We start from the raw sequence: 23331 nt of genomic DNA, 5'->3' as shown, positions 1-23331 counted from the left end.
GATCTTGATATAGACGTTTTGTAAGTACGGGGGCAGAAAAAATGTCGGCATAACTACAAAATACCCCACCATGCGCTCATACGTCGCACAGCAGGGTAGTCCAGCCAAGCGGGGATTATGTCCTGCTGGCTGATCACCCGCCGAGTTACGCCCAGCAGTAGTAGTACAATCAGCGTCCCCTGGTTCACATTCATTTTTCCGCTTGCGTGAGCTTGTTGCGATAAACGTAGTTGATGGCTGCAGTCTTCTCTGCGCACTCCTCCTTTTGTGTAACGGCTGATAAGGCACATGTACTGGTGCGAGTGCCCCGCATCCGTGTCATCGTGGGGAATAGAGCATTGTCTGGTGACTCGAAAGCCATCCTGGTCCCCTCCTGTGCCCTAGCTAGAGTTATCATACAGGAATTCGCCCTGCTGAGGCCATTGCTTTGGATTGGCAGGCGTGCAGCCAGCACAGGGCGGCATAGCTTACAGCAGTTCACAGGTGACCTCGCATCGTTGTGAGATGTACGAATCGTTGTGCTGCGCTGCCCCATCGCGCTTCGAGAATGACGAGTTTGGCAGCAGATGGGGTGCCTCTACGGTGTTTCAGGGGTCGCCAATCACGTCCATGCAATTTGCCCCGTTGCCTAGGTACACACAGCTGCATTACTCGTACACCTCTCGTAAACAATGCTTTTGTGTAGAAGTCTCGGCGTTCCATTTCCGTAAATTCCATTCCTCCCTCTTTTTTCCGTCCTGCAGTGGCGGAGCAGTAACTTTTAAAATCGGGCTAGAGGTTTACCCGATTAGACTCTGTGTGAAGGGTGCGTAGACAGCCGCGCTTTTAATTGACGGCTGTCCAGCAACGTCGGTAGCGGCACGCCGCAGCAGCGCCACCTACATCCAAGGGCTGTCTCGTTTGCTGCATCTTTCTCTCTTTGTTGACAGGGCACGCGAGCAAATTTTTGCTAAAATGCCCTATCAGTTGCTCACGAAATTAACAAGCCAAGATTAGAATGACCGTGACAAAGCCATTCACGTGCGGCCCAAGGTCCTGGAAGACGACTCTCTCTTCGCCGACCGGCAGAAGATCACCGGTGGTGAGTAACACGAACGTTTCAACGCTCCGCCACGGACCCGTCCAGAGCCATGCGCTAAAAATGTGAACTCCGTCTATGCAATGCAGCAGAAGGTGAAGCAGAAGGCACCGGGATACGGAAGGTGCCCAATCATCCACGCCTGGCCAGCAGTCAGGCCCCGATGCATCTCATCCAAAATACTGGATAACGTTCATCATCACCATCAACAACCTTCATAGGTCCACTGCAGGACGAAGGCCTCGCCCATTGAGCTTGTGGAGAGGGGGAACTGCGGAAACCCGCGACCCGCCAGCCAAGAGGCTCCATCACCCTCTCTCAGAAGCCACCTGTGGATTACGTCACGAGTCACGCGTGAACCCGGCCTTTCAATGGGACGGCACAGCCACTTACATGACGTCAAGGCGGGAAGCAGACCACGGGGCGTGAGGGACAGGAGTGAAGGACCCCGGCTCGTCTCAACTAGCTTTGACCAACATCAGAAACCAGTAGGGCCGGAGTCGAACGACTCTGGCCGCTCAAGCAATGCGGGACCCGTCGACGACGCAGAAGACGGGAGCGCTGGGCTAGTTTTGGGAATAAACCACATCATCGGATTATCGCCCGTTATCATTGCATCTTGCCTGCTTCCCATTTCGGAGCCGTTTCGACAGCTGTCTTGTGTGAAGGATTCTCCGAATGTTAGCCACGCCACAAGCTCTACGCGCTCCTGTACTGCGCTTCCCTAGTCTATTAATTGCCTCCAAATTTTCTTATTTCTTCTCTCGTTAGTGGCACTCTTGTTCTAGTCCCGTTTCTCGGTATCTAATCTGTTACCCTCCTGTTTCACCTGCTGTCAGTTCGTCTCGCTTATGGCCAGACCAAGCCCATTCGTTTTTTTATATGAACTATGATATCTTCCACAATAGTTTGCTCACTGATGAACGATCCTCGAGTCCTGTCCTTAAGGGTTACTCCTACCACTATTCGCTGCATGGCCCACTGGGCCGACATCAGTTTGCTTTCCAGTTGTTTATTAAGGCACCAAGTTTCCGCTCCATATGTCATCAGTGGCAGCATGCATTGCCGTGCTCTATTCGTTTTAGGCATAGAGGATGTTAAATTATTATTTAACCCTCAGTATTGGTTAATGCCAATACAGGGCGAACATAGCAACAATAAATCATTAGCAGGACGTCTCTACGCATGCCGAATTTACGATTGCAAAGCCTACGCAGCACTCCAGCAGCTTTTTCACCTTTGGCAGCAATGTGCGAAATATGAGGACGCCATGTGAGGGGTGGTCGTCTTAAATTATACCCAAATATTTATTTTCCGTGACCTGAGGGATGGATTGCAACCGGTATGTTAGACATAATGATATAGGGTTACTGCAGGGAAATACAATAACTGCACATTTACTGACATTTAGTGAGAGGTGTAACGAGCTGAGCCAATTATCCAGGCTTGGATGTCCCTATCAGCAGAGAAAAAACCAATATCATCGGCATACACATAAGTAGATATGCCGTTCTGCATTGTGATAGCACTTAGGAGTAAGTTAAAAATAACAGGAGAGAGAACTGATCCCTGAGGAACTCCACGAAATTGATGATACTGGGATGTCGATAAACCACCCTTGGAACAAAAGAATTTCCTTCCTTTTAAAAACTCACCAATCCAGGAGCGAATGTACCTCGGAATCTCGCTAGATGCAAGGCGTGACATCAACGTGCTGTACTCCACGCTGTCGTAAGCCTTCGCTATATCTAGGGTTACAATTGCACTGACATGTTTTAGTCGTCGAGCTATATTAATACGGCTCTCCATGCCGACGTGGGCCTTCCAAATAGAATTTCCAGGTCTGAAGCCAATCTGGGCGGGTCTTAGAATACGATTACTGTTCAGAACCCGCATAAGCCGGCCATGCAATACGCTTTAAACCAGCTTTACCACGTTGCTAGTCAACGAAATCGGCCTAATATTGTCTTGGACGAAACCTAAACTTTCGTTTGTCAACAATGGTACTATCTTAGCGAGTTTCCGTTCCGAAGGTATCCAGCTGTTTTTAGCGACATGTTTACAATGTTTAGCAAATCATCAGGAGACACACCAAGAAGAAATTTTAGCGTTGACACCGTAATGCCGTCTGACCCTGGAGCAGATTCAGACAGCTGCAAAACAATATCAGCTAATTCCGCCCTTGTCACTGTAGTGAAGCCCTCATTTGAAAGCTGGTACACAAAAGGAAAGTCCAACCAAGAAGAAAAACGAGTTTCCAGTTGCTGCGCAATTCGTTCCAATGTTTCCATAGACTCACTTGTTGACTGAACAATTGACTTGCTGTTATCCTGATCTTGTACAAGCTTTCTTGAACGAAGGAATCTATGCAACATGGGTCTATTTTTGGACTTTGATAGATAGGCAAACTTTTCGGTGTTATAATTTTATTTTGCTTTAGAAACAATCCGCTTGAATATGGCAGCCGCAAACTAGTAACTGGTCCAATTGGATGGGCATTGGTTTTTGAGAACTTTCTTCCAAGCCACTTCTTTCTGACTATACGCACGAGCACATTCCTCATTCCACCATGGACTGGATCCGCCATTTGTTTGTGAACAAACAATAAAGTGGGATTTTTTAAGGGATTCAGAAAGGATTGATAACACTTGAGCTTCCCGGAGTTCCTCGTCTCCCGATGGAATAGAGCTAAGTGCTTTCTTCAGTTCTTTTTGAACGCGATGAAAATTCAAATGCCGACCTATATGTGCTCGCGGTGACTTAGAAGGACATAAAAACTCATATACAATCCGGATATGATCATTACTTGTAGCTTGGTCCCAAGTAGACCATGAACATATATATTTCCCGGGGTGGAGAAGGTCAAATCAAGAACAGAACTGGTCTGCCATCGAAAAAATGTTGCAGTTCCAGAGTTAAAACAATACAAATTGTTGCCCTGTATCCGGCCGCAAAGACGCCTGCCACAGGCATCATTGCGGAAACCCCACGATACGTGGTGCGAATTGAAATCCCCACAAAGAACAAGTCACTTTTCACACGCTATACGACAGCATCGAGTAAAGAGGTGGAAGTTACTCCACCCGGAAAGTACGCGTTCACTACAGAAAACGCCACGCAACCTGGAAGGTTGAACGTCACTGCCAGAATTTCCGATTCCACAGACATTAATTGAAATGAAAGATGGGCGGCTTTATGGCAAAATTGAGGGGATACTTAAGGTAGCGATCCTCCTGCTTTAGTTGGACGGTCTAAACGGAACGTTCGGTAATTCTGGAATCTCAATGGCCGACCAGGAGCCAGCCAAGTTTCCTCCAGTACAATAACATCTGGTTGGGTTTTAGAGACAATATAGTGAAGGTCTGTTAGCGCTGGAAAGACTGAACGACAATTCCATTGAAGTATCCGAAGAGACGTTATGGGGAAGTGATGGCCGCCACAGGGGCCTCCAAAATATCGCCTGTTTTTTCACTCGCTTGTCCTTTCTTTGTCTTTTGTTTCGGGCACGAATCAGAGGAACGCAAAATCGGCGATCCTGTTTTTTATGCAACCGATTGCCACTCCATGTCTTCTGGGTGGTTCTCAGACTCAATGTTATTCTCGTTATCAGGACGAATGTTAGATGACGGGCGAGAAACAGGCAGGCCAGTTGCGGCTTTGGATGCACGACGAACTATGGATGAAGGACGATCGGAGGGCAGGCCAGCTACCACTTTGGAGGGAAGAGAAGTACCTCCGCATTGGGACTGAGACGAAGGGTTTGCAGGAGTGGATGGTGACGGTTGGCTGAAATGGCTTGAAGATTGAGCGGGATTAACCTCATCCAAAGGTTGTTGGTTGAGTGACCCAACAGCCTTATTATTGGAACCACAAGCTAAATCTGTTTGCACAGCTACACAACGCGGACACAGACTCTGTTATGTGTGCTGTATGAGCTGTTAGGAGTTCTGCCATAGCATGCAAGTAGCGATCCATCATCTTGGATTGACTTTTTCCGATTGCTGACGCGATCACACCAACAAGAGATGCGTCCACAGTAGGGGAGCCACGTGCCACAACTGAGGCATAGCCTGACAATCTATGCTTAACTACAGCCATCGCCTCACTCCGCGTGCACCGGCGCTTTTCAATTACCTCTAAGATCGTCACCTCTTGTGCTCGAACTGGACAGTTGGAGTAATCCACATGGTGTGAGTTTCCACATAGGCAGCAAGTTTCCTCATCTGTCTGGCATGGAGCCGGGGGGTGATCGCCTCCACAAGTGCAACAACGAGCGGATGAATTACAGCCCCCGACACTCTGACCGAATCGCCAACATTTTCGGCACTGTAGTGGACGAGCGGAAAGCGGCTCAACCTTGAAGATTAGGGGCCACACCTTTAACTCCCCAGGGACAGACACACCAGCGAAGGTGGCGATGACTGACTCGGTCGAATAGCGGACATCATTCTCCACTCGGCTACAGCGATGTACAGTAATGACACAAGCCGAAGCGACCTCCTCCAGCATATCTGACACTGACATTTCTGGGTCAACTCGGCGAATGATGCCCTTCGAGCATGCAAGATGGGCAGGCACAAATGGGCTCACCGAGAAAGAGGCAAAGGTTGAACATTGCAGTACGTCCTGCACGCACTCTTGGTCAGGCGATCGGATCACAACGCCGCCTTTCCCGAAGGGACGCACGCTGGTGATTTTCTGGTAGCGCTCCGTAGCAGAACGAAGGGCACCGTGCATTTTCCCTGGAAAATGTTGTGCCATATTGCGCCCCCATTCGTGGGCACAAGAGCCACAGGTATGTCGGTAACCCCGTTGCGGAGGAAAGCCTGCAAAGAAAGCTCTTGCAGTGTAAGACTGGCCGACCAGGGGGAAGGCCCCCGGCCAGGAGAGTTAGTCGCCATTCGGCGCAACAGCGCCACCCTCACTACAACCTGAAACAAACGGGTCACAAAAGGAAAGAGGTAGAAAAGTCACCTAAACCTGGCCAAAACCCCGCGTAGGAAGCGAACGCCTTGCTGAGACGTTCGAGCAAGAGACACGTCAACCGTTCGCGATCACGAAGCTCGGCAAATAGCTCCGGAACCGGACCTTCGTCTTTATCTTCTTTCAGTACTGTCTCGCGCTAATATCAGCGGTATTGACCACATCGCCACCGTAATTAGAGAGCCTGTGCTGTTCCCATGGTCCTGCTTTAGATGACACCATAGGAATACAGTGAACTTCCCTTAAGACGAACTCGGTAAAGACGAATTTCCGCCTATGCCTGAAAATGTGGGCACGTTTTTTTTTTATATATAGATCTAATGCAAAAAAACTCCGCTAGTTACAAACAACCTGTCTCGTGCTCTTCGGTTAAGACGAACAGCTTTCGGGGTAGCCACCACTTCTGCCGATTCTGGGAAACAAAAATGGCAGTCGTAGCGGGGTGCGGCGGATCATGCACGCTACCAGAGGGAAATAAAAGTAAAAGAAAACCACAGCGCGAAGTGAATTCGCGCCATAAAGGAAGGAACGGAGCAAGAAAAGAAGACACGCAATAAAGCTATCACGTCTCCAACCCTTCAACCCGAGGAGCCAGCGGCAAAGCAAAGAAAAAAGAGAGTGAGTGCGAGTTTCGTGGTTGCTCTGCTCTGGTGGAGAGAGGCGAAAAACTAGGACGATAAAAGAAAGAAAGCCAAAACGCCGATTTATTCGCAAACGTAGCCGTTCTCCTGACCAATGCCGTTTCTCAGCGGGAGCACAGGCGTTCGCGTCGGTTCGCGTAGCGAATCCCACCACGTCACCGCCGAGAAAGCGAGGAGCTCCCTTTCCTGTTTCTGCTACGTTATCGTTGGAGGTAGCGGGTGCATGCTGTCTGTGACCGCTTGGGCTGTATAAAATCAGCAAAGGCCACTTGGAGGCATAGAGTTACACTAGAGAGGTATCTCAGGTTAGTGTCTATGCGGCTCACATCAAAGCCGTCTGTGTCGTCATGGGTCGCCATTACGTTATGCGCTCGTCTTAATTTCATCATTGGCTTGGTTCCAAACCTTTTAGTGGCGGCAAATTTAAACAAAGTGCCACAAAAACTCGACTAGTAGTGTGCCTTTATGTAAGTGGGAAATAAATCAGGCTGTTTTAAAACTAAGGAAAAAGGAAGTAAAGCGTTTTTTTTTTTTTCGGAACGGTTGCGCCTACTATTCCACAGGCCAGGGTGGTAGTTACGAATAATGTTATTATTTGGGAGGGGAACTCAGTAGAGACATTTATTTTATTAATTTTGCCAATATTTCAAATAACAAGTTGTTTGAAGAATTTGGAAAGTTTTTTGAGTGTGACTATGAAAACGTTGCCTTCGTGGTAAACCGGTGCACCGACCGTCAGCTACAGTTTAACAAAACTTGCTGGTGAGCGAGTTGGCTTATAATTTAAGAAAAAAAAAACATGGCGTTGAACAGTCGTGGACGATGTCCAGATAGGACGGATACAGGCGCTAGTATCTGTCGTAGCTCTTCTTCGTTGAAGTACGTTTTGTTTCTTTTTTTCGTTAGGTACAAATTTCGCGGCGGCAAATTACCCGCTTAGTCATACGCCCTTCGACTGTGGCATAAACAACGTCAGGTACAATCACACACTTCCTGCTGTTTCACCGAACATGGCTACCCCAGAACGGAGAGGATTTCGGCTTCCTGGCAGCTCGTAGACGTGTTAATACATAGTGAAGAAAGCAAATCCCCAAATCCGCGTAATAATCCGATTGTCATGCCAAGCCCGAGCCAAAAGTGGGGGTCCGCCCATAAACCCCCATGGCGACATGAATTTGCAGATGCCGTTTTCTCTCTAGTATACTAAGAAACTCTATGCTTGTAGGGCGTCTTCTATCAAGTTTCGCGCTCAAACAATGTTTTTATTTCTATTTGCATGCGTGTTTTCATGCGCCTGAGCGTGTTGCCTGTGCTTTTTTTGAGATGGTTGCTGGTAAGCCAAACTTCTGATAACGCAAACAAACCATCACGGTCCCTTCGAGTTCGTATTAACTGTACACTGTATTTTCTATTGGAGGGAGAGCCACAGCGGTTTGAAGCCGAGCGATGTTGGTGTGACGGGGCAACTCCCTGATGGGGCACAGGGTAGCTTGTTGAAGGGTTTCCTGTGCTCGCTTACGGGTGCAGTTGACGTTATTGACCTGGGTGCCGTACGTGAGGGTGTGAATGGCAACGCCCAGACCAAAATCTGTGTTGCATTTTGATTGGCTCCCCTATGTTTATTAGGGGGTTTGAAAGTGTATATTGTATAAATTTTCATGCTGCAGCTGTATACCGCTACGGCAATGGTTTCACCACCGTGGGAAAAACTTCCGAGCAGCCAAAGTCTAAGACGCCGAGGGCAAGCGTCAGGCTAATGAGGCATACATCATCGAGCTCAAAATTCACCTAGAGACACTAAAAAACAAGCATCAAAGCCGCATTCTGAATGATAAGGCGCCTGTGTACAACGGGACCCACACATCTTGTGTTCCTGGATAAGATTATGCTTGCAGATTATCTTTGAAGGTGCGACAGGAATACTATCACTAAATAGAGCAGTTATGGCCCAAGACGCCGAGAGAATGCGTCAGGCTAAGCAGGACCAAGGATTTGCCTCCTGAGAAGCCTAGCGTAGGGTCACTGGACAAGGTATTAGAGTACCGCCACTAATGCACGCAAGTCAGCAACGGCAGCAATTTCGTCGTTTATCAGTGTTGCGAGATTGCCGCATCGGCGTCCTCGCCGTTAACTTCGAACGGGTCATTTGTTAACAACATTACCGAAGGTGCAGCAACAGCGCATCTTTACGCACACTTCTGATTCTGAAATGCTATTACACGCTTTATCTTTGATTCACATTCGGGAGTACGTTTGTCACGCGCAGCCGCCGAGCAGGGAGGACATGCTTAGCCTAGCAGAGTTGACTGACTAAAACGCACACAGAACAAAATCGCGTCGCCAATGAACCCTCGCAGTGCAAACAAATGCCACGTAATGCGTACTGACCAATGACCATTGCTGCGGCTGGAACAGTAGCGTCGCCCTGCGCCATCTTTCGGGTGACGAGGTTCCCAATTACCGTAGCCGGTGATCACTCGGCGAGTGAGAAGGGAGAAGGAGAGAGCTCGCGGTGAGGGGCGCCGAGGCGTTCCCGACAAATGAACACCGAGGCGTCCTTTACAAGTGATCGCTGCGGTACTTGACTGTTCATGTGTCCAATCACGATGGTGAGGAGGCGTATCATATTAAAGCTTGCAGGTTGCATTGATGACGGTGTCTTCTATGGTGATGGAAGGGGGATGCTATGTGCAATAGGTTTGAATCTGAGTACTGAAAGCAATTTTGTTTTTTCTGGTGCCTGTGCGGGCTAAATGTTGACCAGCATTGTTTCAGGGCTGTGGGCCGCGCTTTGTAATCGGGAAGCATGGTGGTCATGTTGGGGTAGTCCTTCGACTCACACCAGTTAGTGATATCGCCGACGTAGAGTATGAACCTGGCTGATGTATTTTGTCCCAGGTGTCACGCTACCCGTCCCATTGCCAGAATAAAGATTAAGGGGCCCAGGATTGAGCCATGCGTAACTCCACTGTCTAGATAGATGATACGTGGCGTTCATACGGGGTGCGATGCTTCTAGTTTGGTAGGTCGAGCTTCAAGAAATTTTGGATCCATATTTGCGCACTGTTGCTGGGGAAGGCGGCAGCGGGTTCCTCTAGTATGGCACTTTCGCTGACACAGTCAAATGTTTTGCGGATATCGCTTATCAGCATGAGATACTGCGGAGAAGCGTTGGTGTGGAGCCGAATAACAGCTCTGCTTAGTCGACATAAGCTGTCGGTTGTAACAAGGTTGGGCCGGAAGCCGGTTTGTCCAGCGTGGAGAAACGGTTGGACGTATTCAATGTAATGAACCATCCGCTTATTGATCAGTATTTCAATTTATTTGCAGAACATGAAAGCAAGGGAGGTGGGGCGCAAATTCGAGAGGTCAGTGTTAGAGGCCCCCGCTTTTTTGGGGTTTAGAAATGGAAAAAACAAGGGTGAGCTTCAGGTGCTCTGCAACAAGACCAGATTCCCAGGAGCTGTTGATATGTTCAAACTGCCTAATGCGGGGTTAGGTAGCGTGCGTATGTGCTTCCAAGTAATGTTGCATGACCTGGCGCTGACTTTGGTCTTCCTTGTCGAATTGCTAGCGTAAGTTCTACTAGTGAAAAAGATTGGTAGAGTCCTTCGGTTGAGTTTGGAATAGGGATTACTGGGAAGGGCTAGAGGGATTTAAGCCTGGCTTGGCCAAAGAACGTAGTGGTGACATTCCCTTAAACGGTTTCTGGTGCTTAAGTGAGCATGCGTGTGCTGATAAAGGGAAGCTTCTGCCGCTTCTTGTCACTGAAGGTGCGCGGCAATCTCCACAGAGTTGTGCAGTTGTCGGTGATAAGCCTTCGTGGTCTTCTATTGGCGGAGGATACGTAGGAGTAGTGAGTGGCACTTTACCAGTTGAATGGTAAAGTTCGGTTAGGTATTTCAACTTTTCCGGACGTTGTCCAGATGGGTGTCAGGAGGACGGGTGTCTTAAGAGCAAGGAAAGGTTTCGGAGGTAACACCAGTTCTTTTTATTATTGCTGTTATAAATTTCTCAAATGGGGTAGGTGTGTCTTCTAGGAGTAATATAAGTATCGCGAAAAACAGCCCAATCTAGTGAGCGGTGTGATTTGTTTTGCGCAAATATCCTTGCTGTAATACGTAATCACTACCCCAAGTTTTTAATAAAGCACCCAGGATTTAATTTGACCGAGTTTGGCCCATGGTAAGATCTGGGGATGTACCCGACTAGGTTGAATGAAGGTCAACTCACACAGTGTAAAAAGATTAATGTAGATTCAGAATAAATATTTTGCCAGTGTCGATTGACTGGGTTACCCAGCTACTGTTTCGCGTGCACCACCATACAATATGGGGTGCGTTGAAATCTCCGCCTATGAGAATAAACCTGTTGGGGTAGGTATTGGCGATGGCGGATATCCAAAAGAAATCCGCGTGGTTGCTACTTGCCGGGATATGTTTCTAGTATACAGAAGCAGTGATCCATTTTCGACCGTTGGGAAGACGAGTAAGTAGGGCCACCACTTTGTGGTAAGAGGATGCGAGCTGTCCCAAGAGAAGGCGTGCGAGAACTGCGAAGGCGGGAAAATTGAATTGCCTTGAACAAACCTCTCTTCAATTCGTCAAAAGAGAAATTAGACAGAAAGCGTGAGAGCGTAAGGGGTGGTTGCAACGAGTGGAAAAAGATGCCACAGGCCCTGTGGCGAACCGCTGCTCTGAACATGGACAGGTTTCACGTTGAGGGGAAAGGCTTTAATTTTTTTCTTGGACGGACGCCCGCCTGGAGAGAGATCCCTTAGCGGCTGTCTTTCGTACCTCCTATTTTCTGGCTCACCGTAGTCGACCAGGTAATATGCACTATGTGCGGATATTTCGTTCTCACTGACGTAACCTCTCAGCTGAGGCAGGGCGCCATGATGGTAGTCTGCGCTATGGCTGGCTTTCGGATCTTTTCATAGCCTAAATATACCAGGCTTCTTTCGCCCGTGAGATCTTTGTCGTGAACCTAACCTCATTTCATACCCACCATCGTACTTCCTTTATCCTACAGTACACTAACGGGCAGGTTTATTGTTTGAATATCTTGTGAATTTCCATTTATTAGAAATTTCGTATCGTGAACTGCGTTTTTTCGATACAAGAATATCGCCCCACTTTTAAGCTGCACTTACCCTACAGATGCGTCAAATCACGGAATGCATTAGCAATTGTTTGAACGCCTCACACGTTAAGGGGTAGACACTCCTTCGCCCTACATTTATCCCCCTCTTAGGTGGGAATATTTGCACAGTTACAATAAGTACGAGTTACTCGGGATGTAAACGTCGTGGTATGCTGGTAGGGATCCTAACGTGTTCCACAAAAAAAAACTTCGGTTCGTCTGAGCTACCTTTTGTAGTTCTTCCTCCACCCACAGCATTTCCCACGAGGAGAGTAAAACCAAGAAAGGAGATAGCTTCTAGGAATAGCGCACCTACTTGGTAAAAGTGCAAAATGAATCAGCGGAGAATGAAGTAAAAAGTAGCGCATTACACAGCAGCATTGCAAAAGGTACTGCAGGCGGCTACTAAAAAGCAGGCGGCTACTATTGGCATGTTGATTTTGCTTTCTAATTTATAAGAGGTCCGTTCCGTGTTTATCTTCGCGTTGAAGCTAAATGGGACCAGCCGCGGTGGCTCAGTGGCTAAGGCGTTGCGCTGGTGAGCACGAGGTGACGGGTTCGATTCCCGGCCGCGGCGGCCGCTTTTCTGGTGGAGGCGAAAAGCAAAAACGCCCGTGTGCACGAGATTTCGGCGCATGTTAAAGATCCCCAGGTGGTCAAATTTAATCCGGAGCCCTCCACTACGGCGCGCCTCATCGCCTGCATTGCATCGGTGCGTTAAACCCCCACAATCAATCAATCAAGCTAAATGGGACTTTTCCAACAGCAGTGCACCTCGAAGGGCGCCATCGTTAGGCTGTGTTTTAAAGACGATAGTCTTTCTTGGGCTACTTAAACCCACAAATTTTGGTCTGTCTGTATGTCTGTCTGTCTGTCTGTCCGTCTGTCTGTCTGTGACTCGATTCAGCCACCCTGCCAAAGTAAGATTTATATTGCGCGATGGTCTTATATACTCACAGCCACATGTAAACGTCTAAGCCCGGTTTATATGTTCATACTTTTCAACTTTGTTGAACAAGAACAAGACATTACGCAAATATAAGACAGGAAATTAGTACACAAGGGATATTTACAGTGTTCCTTTATTAAAGATTTTATGCATGCTTGGGTTTTCGATAGCAAATGATATTCTCCATCTGATGCAGAAAACCGCCGCCTCCTGGCGGCATATGAAAAATCACGCGGCAACAGCAACGAAAGGTTCCACTAGCTAGGTTCCACGTTCTGCTTGGAACGCACGTGAAGCACGGCCACGCGGCTCTATAAACCTTTTAGCCGGCCGTGTCCATTCACGCGTGTCTCCGCCATACTGCAGCGCTGACATAGACGAACTCGGCCTGAAGCAGTGGAACGCGGTAAATTCAAATCGCCTTGCACAAACCTTTAGTGTGTTTACCTTGGAATGAGCGCGACGGTACAGGAACAGCATGAGAGGTGAGCGGGAAAGCAAAGGGGGGCATTTCCTTGGAAAATGTCTAGAAAGACAATCGTCTTTTGACGACATTTGCAACGAAAGGAGCAGATACGCGGCCAATTTTTTTTCATATTGGGGTCGTGAGATGGATGTGAAGGTTAAATAGGAACACTCGCAGCGCCATCCAGAGTGAATATATCCTCTTTGATGAAGTAGCCTTCACCTCGGAGCACGTAGTTGCGTGACAGGGTGGGAGTCTCCCATAGACTATCCAATCTTAGCCGCCGAGTATGTACATTATTGCATTGGCCCACTAGCGTGCTTTATAATGGTGAGATTTGCTTTTAAGGCAGCTTTGTATTCTACGAGCTAGGCTCATACTTAACTCCATGAGCTCAAGCTCTGGTTGTCGCGCATGTTTGACTAAAGAGTGCACTGGTTTCGGTGCGTTGACCAGCGCTATCACCGGAATTTTTCGTTCCCTACGAACTACACAACTGACACAATGTTGCCAACGTAGCCCTTATACGATATAACTTAGTCGTTACATATCATGAACGACTTTTGCTCTCTCCAACCGCCTTCTTAAGGGCGAAGTAGTCCTCCAGATTTTGGCGAACTCTTTTTTGTTGTGGCATGCACACCTGTGAATGAAAAGAGCTCGGTTGTAAGCATTCCTTTATTCAGGCATATTGTTCTTCAAATGATTTAGGGCTTACCGATGGCGGTATAGTATTTCACCCGGTGGATGACGCTGATAGGAGTTTTGGTCATGCCGAAGCAGAGGTAATCCTTAACAAAATTTGTCAGCAGGTCTTCGACAAATTTTGAGAGAAATGACGCCAAGAAAGCAAGTCGTTCGCTATTGCTCAAGTTGAAATGACATTTTGTGTTTATTTACCCTCTACACACTTTCTGTATGCATGGTGAGCCGATGCCCACCACCTGCAAAATATAAAATTCATTTTCTTGTGCCATACGGAAACCAGAATCGAAACAACGTGCCTTTTTTTGCAAACATCGTACTTGTTAAATCTTTAACTACAGGACTACAAGGGTTGGTTGCGCAAAAATATATGTCCTGTATTTCAGCATTCATTAGTGTTTGGGGCAAACATTTGGCGCAAAAATTCGCAAGACTTTTCTACAATCTCGCCGAACTTTTAAAATAATATTTTCACGCTTATGTAATATAGTCCTAGTTATGAAAGCCATCTTGGTATGGTGTGCTTCGGCAGAGATTGCAGAACAGATTCCGAACAATACATTTCTCCGGTGAGGACCCCTGTCGGATAAATAATTGGATAAAAATGGATGGGTAATAGATGTATTGTGAGGCTATTTGTGAGATAGCGTCCACTACATAGGACAGATATACCAGGAGACAGCCCGACAGGTGAATCGTCCGAGTTTCTCGAAGAGAGGAGCTACATTGGCGGTGTTATGTTTCTCTGTCCGTAAGGCATTGTATTGTAAATGCTCAAAACCGTGATGGAGGCAGCATCAAATTCTGTTAATATTAGATGCAAAGCATCTCTTGCTCGGGGCTATGTCCGGCGTCCGTCCGTTATCCGCACCTCTCCCCCTACACCATAAAAAAAAGAAATACCCTGTGGCACCCGGTTTCGATCTCATGACAATCTGACCGCAACGCGGTGCTCTTCCCACTACGCGGTGCGCGGTGCTCTTCCCACTACGCTGCAAAACCTGGACAGGAGCAAATGCTATGAACGGGCCTTATGTCCTTGACTCATTCAAACTATGTCAAGAAGCTACTTGTACAACGATGGCACGCGAAGCTGAAGGTCAACGGAAACGACGAACTGAAAACTTTAGAGGAGGATGTTGAATTTCCCGCGGGAAAGCTGTGGCGGGAAGCGCCACGCGCCTTGCAGCTCAACCAGCCCCGTCCGCAGCGCCTCTGATGCTGATTGTGGCAGGATGCCCCTAGGGATTGGCCAACCAAAGAATCCACCACGAGATAGGTTCGCGTTCAACCACCGTCGTCATCTTCCCGTAGGGGAACCGCCGAAGAAGAAGAAGAACGAGAAGACAAAGCTGCGAAGAGAAGGGCGTGTACATTGCTCACAGCCGGTGCACCAATGTCAACAACCTTTACCTCACCAAAGCTGACGGAGACTACCGATTCTACCACAGAGACAACAACATCGACAACAACATGGTGGACGAGTTTCGGCGCCTCGAGAACCACCGCCTACCCATCGTAACCCAACAGTACTTCCGTGCCTTTGCTCCTGGCGTGGACCCGGACGCGGAATTCCCTCTGGCGCTAGTAAACACCGGATCACTGAACATAACTCCAACACAATGTAACCACACGGAACCGCCACGATGCTTTGCATCCTCATCAGGGTTCCCCACAGGAAGATGGTGTAATATTTTTTTTTCATTTTCTGTATTTTACAGAAAAAACTGTCGCAACTTTCACGAGTCGTGCAAGACTGGAGAAAAGGAGCTGAGGGTCGACCGAGCTTCATTCGGTGTTGCTACGTTTTGCTTGCTTTTGCAAGGCTTTGCTAGGTTTTGTTACGTTTTGGTATGTTCTTGCTAGGTTACGCTAAATGTTTAGGAGTAAGGTCCAGTTTAGCCGCATTTTACAAGGCTGTTTCAGTGTGTCCACTGCACCACGACCTCAAGCTCCGCCATTTGATTTTGGCGGTTTGTAGCTCAAGAAAAACAGTTACCTAGTAACCGGTATAGCAAGGGGTGCGATATGTATATTGTAACAAAGCCAAGGACGACGCAGTTGTCTTGAAGGAAAAACAAGTTTATTGGAGCGAACTTGTGCTCCCCTAACAACTCAAAAGAATACAGAGGCGGCGAAGGAGCGGTCAGCAAAGTGACTTGCCTCGGCGAGCGTCGCAGAATCGAATGCCGAGGCGTCTGTTCTGCAGGCTTTTTATCTTTCGGCGCGAGTGTTTCTGGAACCGTCGATTCCCATCCAGAACATTGTAGATCACAGACGATTATTCTTGGCTAGTGACGTTAGGGCGAAACAGTTTGCTTATCTGAATGTGATAGCCCGTGCGGCATAAAAATAAAGAATGGAAGACGCGCTTTGCTTGGAACGCAGATAACATAGCTGGGCGTGGCCCGGCAGTAGAAACAAACAATAAATAGGCAAGCCCATACATGGTTCGCGGCAATATGCCCCCTGTGCTCGCAGTCGAGCAGGCACGAAAGCAGGTAGCACTCTTATAATACCACTTCTGCGGTGCAGCATCTTTTACAGGAGGCGCTTTTTTTGGCATATTTTGCAAACGCCACCGGAGAAAGCTCAAGCTTAAATAGATCCGCGGCCAATAATCTCACGTAGTCCAGCTGTAAATAGCACGTGTTTTTGCAGCAGAGCTAGCTTCGAGTAAAAAGCCACATCACCACCAGCGGAATATTATGATGCTAATGCACCAGCACGTTTTTAGATATCTGCAACTGATAGATAATCGTTGTGACCCTACAGCTAGCAAAGGTGTGATGAGGTCGTAGTACCGCGGTTGATTTCCCAAAGATTTTGCCTGTGCACTGGTGTGATCACCCAGTAACAGCTTTTGCTTTGTGAATAGCCTTTTCTTTTTTTTTCAGGAGACTCAGCCGACGTGGGAAGAATTTGTCACGTCCCACAGAAGTAAGATAATGTACGCATTCGCTATCATATGTGCGTGCGCGCTGCTTCCCGTGGTGTTGCGCATCCTCATTGTCGCCATCACCGAGATTGAACGAGGCGGCTATGCCAACCACAACCAGTTGTTGGTGGTTGTGTCCGTTATAGGCTCCACCTATAACATCATCCTAATCCATAAGAAAGGCGACATGTAGGACTTGAAAAATTGCAGGCCGATCCGCTTACTGTCAGTCGTCTACAAGGAACTTACCAAGGTAATCGCTAACCGAATCTCTGCAACCTTAGATTTCAGTCAACCTAAAGAACAAGCCGGGTTCCGTAAAGGCTATTCAACAATGGACCATATTCACACGATCAATCAGGTGATAGAGAAGTGCGCTGAGTATACTGAACCCCTATATATAGCCTTCATAGATTATGAGAAAGCATTTGACTCGGTCGAAACCCTAGCAGTCATTCAGGCATTACGGAACCAGGGGGTAGATGAGCGTTAAGTAAGAATACTAGAGGATATCTATAATGGGTCTACAGCTACCGTCATCCTCCATAGGGAGAGCAGTAAAATACCTATAAGGAAGTGTGTCAGACAAGGAGACACAATCTCTCCAATTATTCACAGCATGCTTACAAGAAGTATTCAGAACGTTGGATTGGGAACAGGTGGGAGTAAGGGTTAATGGAGAATACCTCAGTAACCTCAGATTTGCTGATGACGTTGCCTTGCTAAGTAACTCGGGGGACGAATTGCAAAGCATGCTTTCAGCACTGGGCGAACAGAGTAGAACCGTGGGCCTGAAAATTAATATGCAGAAAACTAAAGTAATGATCAATAACCTCGGGACAGCACAGCAGTTTGAGATAGGTGGCGAGGCAGTGGAAGTGGTAAGCGAATATATCTACTTAGGCCAAGTTGTGACCCCGGATCCCAACCATGAGGCAGAGATAATTAGAAGGATCAGAATGGGGTGGGGTGCATATGGCAGACATTCTCAGATAATGAATAGCAGCCTACCATTGTCGCTGAAGAAGAAAGTGTTTGACAGCTGCATCTTACCGGTACTCACCTACGGGGCAGAAACTTGGAGGCTCACTAAGAGGGTTTAACTTAAATTGAGAACGACTCAGCGGGAAATAGAGCGGAAAAGGATAGGTGTAGCATTAAGGGACAAGAAGAGAGCGGAGTGGGTCAGAGAGCAAACTGGTGTTAAAGACATATTAGTAGAAATTAAGAAGAAGAAATGGACGTGGGCAGGGCATGTAATGCGAAGGCAAGATAACCGCTGGTCATTAAGGGTAACAGAGTGGATCCCTAGAGAAGGCAAGCGTTGCAGGGGGTGGCAGAAAGTTAGATGGGCAGATGAGATCAAGAAGTTTGCGGGGATAAATTGGTCATAGTTGGCACAGGACCAAGGTAATTGGCGAATAATGGGAGAGGCCCTTGCCCTGCAGTGGGCGTAGATGCGACGTGTGATTAAGATGTTTAAAAATCAAAAATGAGCAAACATTCTTCGAGATAAAAGCCCAAAGACTACTGAGCCCCCATAACAATACAGTCTCATAAGTGCACTTGCAGTACCAGCTCAAACAAAATAAAAAAAACTAGCTCCGTTTCGGTCTAATATACAAAAACTGCTGTTAGAAACTCTGCTGCGGCCAGACATGGAAGCTGCAATGACAAGTCTTTAGAAATAACGTTCTAGGTTTTAAGCGGCACGCTGTTTGGTATATTGCTTCCCGTTTCCGCCTTTGCTGCGTTGCTTCGCTTGTATAAAACGGCGTTGCTAACGTCCCGAAAATGAAAACTAGTGTTTTTGTGCTGTAGGTGCTGCTTTTTTAAGGTATAGGTTTTTTGCATACGCAGAAGGGTAAATGTATTATGCTGTAAAAGTACGCTGTTAAAGAAACGTAGCAAGAAAAATTCTCACAAGAATTGAGCGTAGGCCACTGCGGATCTCATGTCTGCTACTATCTCCTGGTGCTCGGTTACACGTTCATTGCGAACTCCGAAAGGTGTTACACGCTGGCGAATCCAATAGCAGTGGTGATTCGTCTACCTCCTGCTTTCATAAGATGCTGCCCAACCAGTGCCAGAGATTTATTCTCTACTAAGTGTATATATTGCTTAGCAGCAGTACTTAGGATGCGCGTTGCTAACTGCTGATGTGGTACAGTGTTGTCATGACATGAATATGTCTTGGGTATGGTTTCTTCTTGCAGCTGCTGAAGGCCAGTGCGGGACTGTAGCACGACACCGCACAACTAATATTACCGGGATTGCGGCTGCAGGCACAAGTGCTCCACCAGGCCAACTCACGGGCTGGTGCCAAGAGTAACCGAACACCACATCGTCAAGCCATGTCAAGTCGTTCTTACTTCCAACAAATTTTGTTGGGGGTCCCACAGTCGAAAATTGGTCATAGACAACTTCAAAATTCCTGGGCGTGGGGGTCCTTACAGGCAGCGATACTGAGTTACAGAGACATGAAAGTGATGCTCGATCAAATTACAAAAGAGATCTTATGAGCATGTATAACCAAAAACGATGCGCATAAGCGATGCATATAAGCGATAGGCATGTATAAGCGATAACGTTTACAAATGTAGTAGTACATTTTTCGAACGTTTTTGTGAAAAAATAAAACGTTCCCCCTCATACACTTCTGTAAGTTACAAACACTTCTGCAATAGGAAATTCGCATGTGCGATAGGACTGCAAGGGAAAATTGTCCGAGAACAGGAAATCTTCACACTTGCATCGATGGCGTGTAATGCTTCTACAACAAAAAGAAATAATCGCGCAATCGTCTTCCCAAAAGTGAGTTAACATGAATGCCTCTCCCTTCCAATCTATTAAGAATGAAAGGCAATCGGTGTGTCAAAGATTGTAGAAGATAATTCGTGCGCCGGCGTGGAACTAGCCACATGTCAGGAGTCCGGGTAGCACGGATCACTCTCTAACTTTCCGATTAGTCAGAGATTTTAAGAAACCTTACAAATTTTTATTTGAAAAAAAAAAGTGTGAATGAAGTCCCCTGAAATTAAAAAACATGTTTGGACTTATAATCTGATATTTTTGAAACAGGTGAGCGGTTGTATGCGAGTACGCCATGTTAGCTATTCAGCGGAGTGCTTTTTCCAGTACCAAATTATTAGAGTTTAAGTTTGCAATAGTAGTGGTGCCCCAAACAAGCGTGGAGTAGTTTAAGTGAGACGCGAGCACCGCATGGTAGATTTGTAGTTTAGCTTTTATCGGGAAGAAATGTAAAAATCGCTGCTTGTGCTGCTGAGCACAAGGACGCGGGTTCGATTCCCGGCCGTGGCGGCCGCTTTTCTGATGGAGGCGAAAAGCAAAACACCCGTGTGTACGAGATTTCGGCGCACGTTAAAGATCCCCAGGTGGTCAAAATTAATCCGGAGCCCTCCACTACGGCGCGCCTCATCGCCTGCGTTGCGTCGGCGCGTTAAGCCCAACAATCAGTCAGTAAAAATCGCTGTAATGCACCTACTGCCACTCAAAACGATTTGCTGAGAGATTCAATATGGCAAGACCAGGACAAGGTAGCAGAAAAAGTAACTCAAAGAATTTTGTGCCTGTGGACAATTTCGATGGGCACGTTGCCTAATTTAACGTCAGTATGGATGTGCGTACTATTATTTTTAGCCTGGAACAAAATGGCCTTCGACTTACTCGCACGAATTTTTAAAGCGTTACCACCGGACCACTTGGCAAGCTTCTTAGGAGGGTCTTCTGCTTTTAGGGTTACGTCAGAGTGTCGAGTTCGGAAAGCAGCATAATTGTGTCGTCGGCGTACAGTTGAAAGTTGGTATTTTTGTCTATTTCAACAATGTCATTGGCATATAAATTGAAAAGAAATGGTCCTAATACGCTTCCTTGAGGTAGGCCGGTGCAGTTGGACAGCACCGAGGGTCGAGCCACTTCTGAAGCTCCGCAATAGAACTCTCATGCTTGCTGCACATGCCACGTAGGCTTTTATTCTCCTTTATTAGCATCACCCTTTCTATACACTCCTCTTCAAATTTCTTTTTAATTTCCTCAAATGCTTTTTTCATGAATTCGGCTCCTTTTCGCATTTTTTTTTTAAATTCGGCAAGAAGCTCTCGCATTTCACAGCGCATTTCTCTGTCAGACATGACACCTCGCAAGTAAACAAAAGGAAAAAGAAGACGAGGACGTACAACACAATTGGCAGCAGTGACAGCACTTAAAAAACGATCAAGGTTGTATGCGCTGCAATAAATTAGACACACCAACCTGCAGAGTCGAAACAGAGCGATTAGCTTTCTGGCGCTTCAGCTGTCACCGCCGCGAACTGACCTCCTCGGTGACGGCTGCCTCCTCCTCGTGATGCAGAGGCGACGTAGCTTTCCGGTGCCGCGGCCGCTGCAGTCCTTCAGTTCCAGGGAAAAGGTACGAGCAAAACACACAGAGGAATTGAGGCTAGTACTCTGTGTGTGAGTAGAGGGGGAGGGAAAATCGAAATATAACAATAAGGGTTAAGAAATAAATAGAAGATAATAAGAAAATAAAGAAAATAAATAGATGAATAAGTAAAAGAAATAGAATAAAGGAAGTCATTCGCATTTCGGCCACTCTGAATTACTCCAACCAGATCACGCTACTTTGTCGTTGTGGCATATTGGTCTCCACCAAGATTTTTGAACAGCTGGTATGGCGCATTCGAGTTGAAAAGGGTCGAGCAGGAATCCTCTAGTAGGGCGCCTCTTTCCATAGTAATGCAGCGCTGGCGCGTTAAACATTGGCTATGGTTTCAAGTTCCAAAGAAGGCAGAAATGGTTCCTCTTGACCATTTTCAATAGTATGACAAGACGCCAACATCGGGGCGTTCACGCTGGAACTAAATCTGTACTCATGAATAACTTTATAACCAGTTCAGAGACTTCAAGAGCCTTCATCCCGGTCTCGCTTGGCGACACTACGGGTGAGTCTTAGCCATAACATCCGCAACGCGCCGCTGCCGATAACGAGTCATTCAACGACCTTCACCGCCGACGACGACTACCAGGCGCTCTTCAGGGCCAGGGGCGGCGACGACGACGACATGGAAAGCCATATCTACCAGTGCGTCCCGCCATTCGACGGCTAGCTGCTGAACACACACGGGTGGATCACCGTTACCAACATAAAGCGAACAAGAGCGGGAAGCTAGAAGCTCCCTGCCCCACATGAGTAGCAGTTGACTACGACACCACTAAGCTTACCCTACGCCAGAACCGCCAGCCTATGGTTCGCTGGTGAAGATTTTCAACGCTCCCTGCTGAAGAATACAAGCTAAAAATACAGCATCTCAGTAAGCTACAACCGAGCAAGGTGATACAAAGGAGCCTACTTTTTACCGTGGCTCATTACGGAAAGGACTTTAGAAGAAAAGCTTGACATACGCCTCCGCTTAGACAAGCAGCAAAACATTTTTATACTAATCACCCCAGAGAATCGCTACTGCACATACAAAATGCTTAAAATTGCAGTGAGCGCAACAGTTTACGGCATTGCCTAAAACGGGGATGCACCCGTTAATTTTGGTGCAGGAAAAATCAATAGAACGAAGCAGGGCACCACATGACACCATATGTGAAAATCTTTTGAAAGATATGGCAACCCCAGAATGCGAAGCCATGGCTTAAGCACCTTCGAGAGAAACAGGCAAAGGTGATCAATCATATTTTGCCATTCTTTGTGAACGGTTAAACGAAGACGCTTCGACATTACTTCTTCAAGCGGATCATAACGTGCTGCCTAATGTGCAAGAAATCAGAGAACTGATAAGGCGCGTGTCCACAAACTCTGGAAGCACTTATGATCTGGACGAGAGACATGTGTTGAGCATCTTACCAACATGAACGCCATCACGGGGAGCGCCCAGCGGCGGTGAGCGCACAACAGTAAAATATTTGGTGACGTCAAATTTATGATGTACACTTTTACGGTTACAGGCCGCAACTTTAGCATTAAAGAACGTTGTTCAAGGCACGAAAATTGGCAGGCAATAACGTTTGAGTCCTCCAACTTTGAAATAAATGTCACGATAAATGTTTACATAAATTCAAATAATTTCAAACAAAGACGTGCCCGACGTCCAACTACGACGCGAAAACCCAAAATGTTATTGTATTTGTTGGCGCAAACGCACCAACAGTTGAAATTGGCCGTTTAATTCTCTTCCCCAACTGCTGGACTAATTATGGTCCACAGGCTTAACTTAACCAACGCACTGTTCACATAAAACCTCAATAGCCACAGTCGCTTGCTGGAGAGTCACATATAGTAAAACAGGGATGAAAAAAAATAGTGAAGGATGGGGGATACTGATATAAAGAAGCGCTACTTCATATCTCCCTAATGCAATTTCGACAGCGTAGCCGTTTTACCAGCCGTAAGTTCGCCGTTGGA

The 23331-nt window shown here is 47.1% G+C and overlaps 1 protein-coding gene across 4 annotated transcripts in view; it reads left to right on the top strand.

Moving 5' to 3' along the window:
• Positions 1 to 19556, top strand: part of LOC144143419 (atlastin-1-like) — an 89602-nt gene extending 70046 nt beyond the window's left edge. For 3 of the 4 annotated variants that reach the window (XM_077675179.1, XM_077675177.1, XM_077675180.1), the window contains 2 exons: positions 16862 to 16904; positions 19119 to 19556. In XM_077675179.1, the coding sequence (XP_077531305.1) occupies positions 16862 to 16904; positions 19119 to 19234 (159 nt within the window). In that variant the 3' untranslated portion in view covers positions 19235 to 19556. Of the gene's footprint in view, positions 1 to 16861; positions 16915 to 19118 lie in introns of all 4 variants that reach the window. The other variant, XM_077675178.1, reaches the window with a different exon arrangement.
• Positions 19557 to 23331: the final 3775 nt, after the last annotated feature.

Source organism: Haemaphysalis longicornis, unplaced genomic scaffold (assembly GCF_048455015.1).
Source record: "Haemaphysalis longicornis isolate Haplotype H1 unplaced genomic scaffold, Haemaphysalis longicornis Haplotype H1 scaffold_6, whole genome shotgun sequence".
In the NCBI taxonomy this organism is placed as follows: Eukaryota; Metazoa; Arthropoda; class Arachnida; order Ixodida; family Ixodidae; genus Haemaphysalis; species Haemaphysalis longicornis.
Note: the sequence above shows the minus strand (reverse complement) of the source record. Positions and strands in the feature narration are given on the sequence as shown.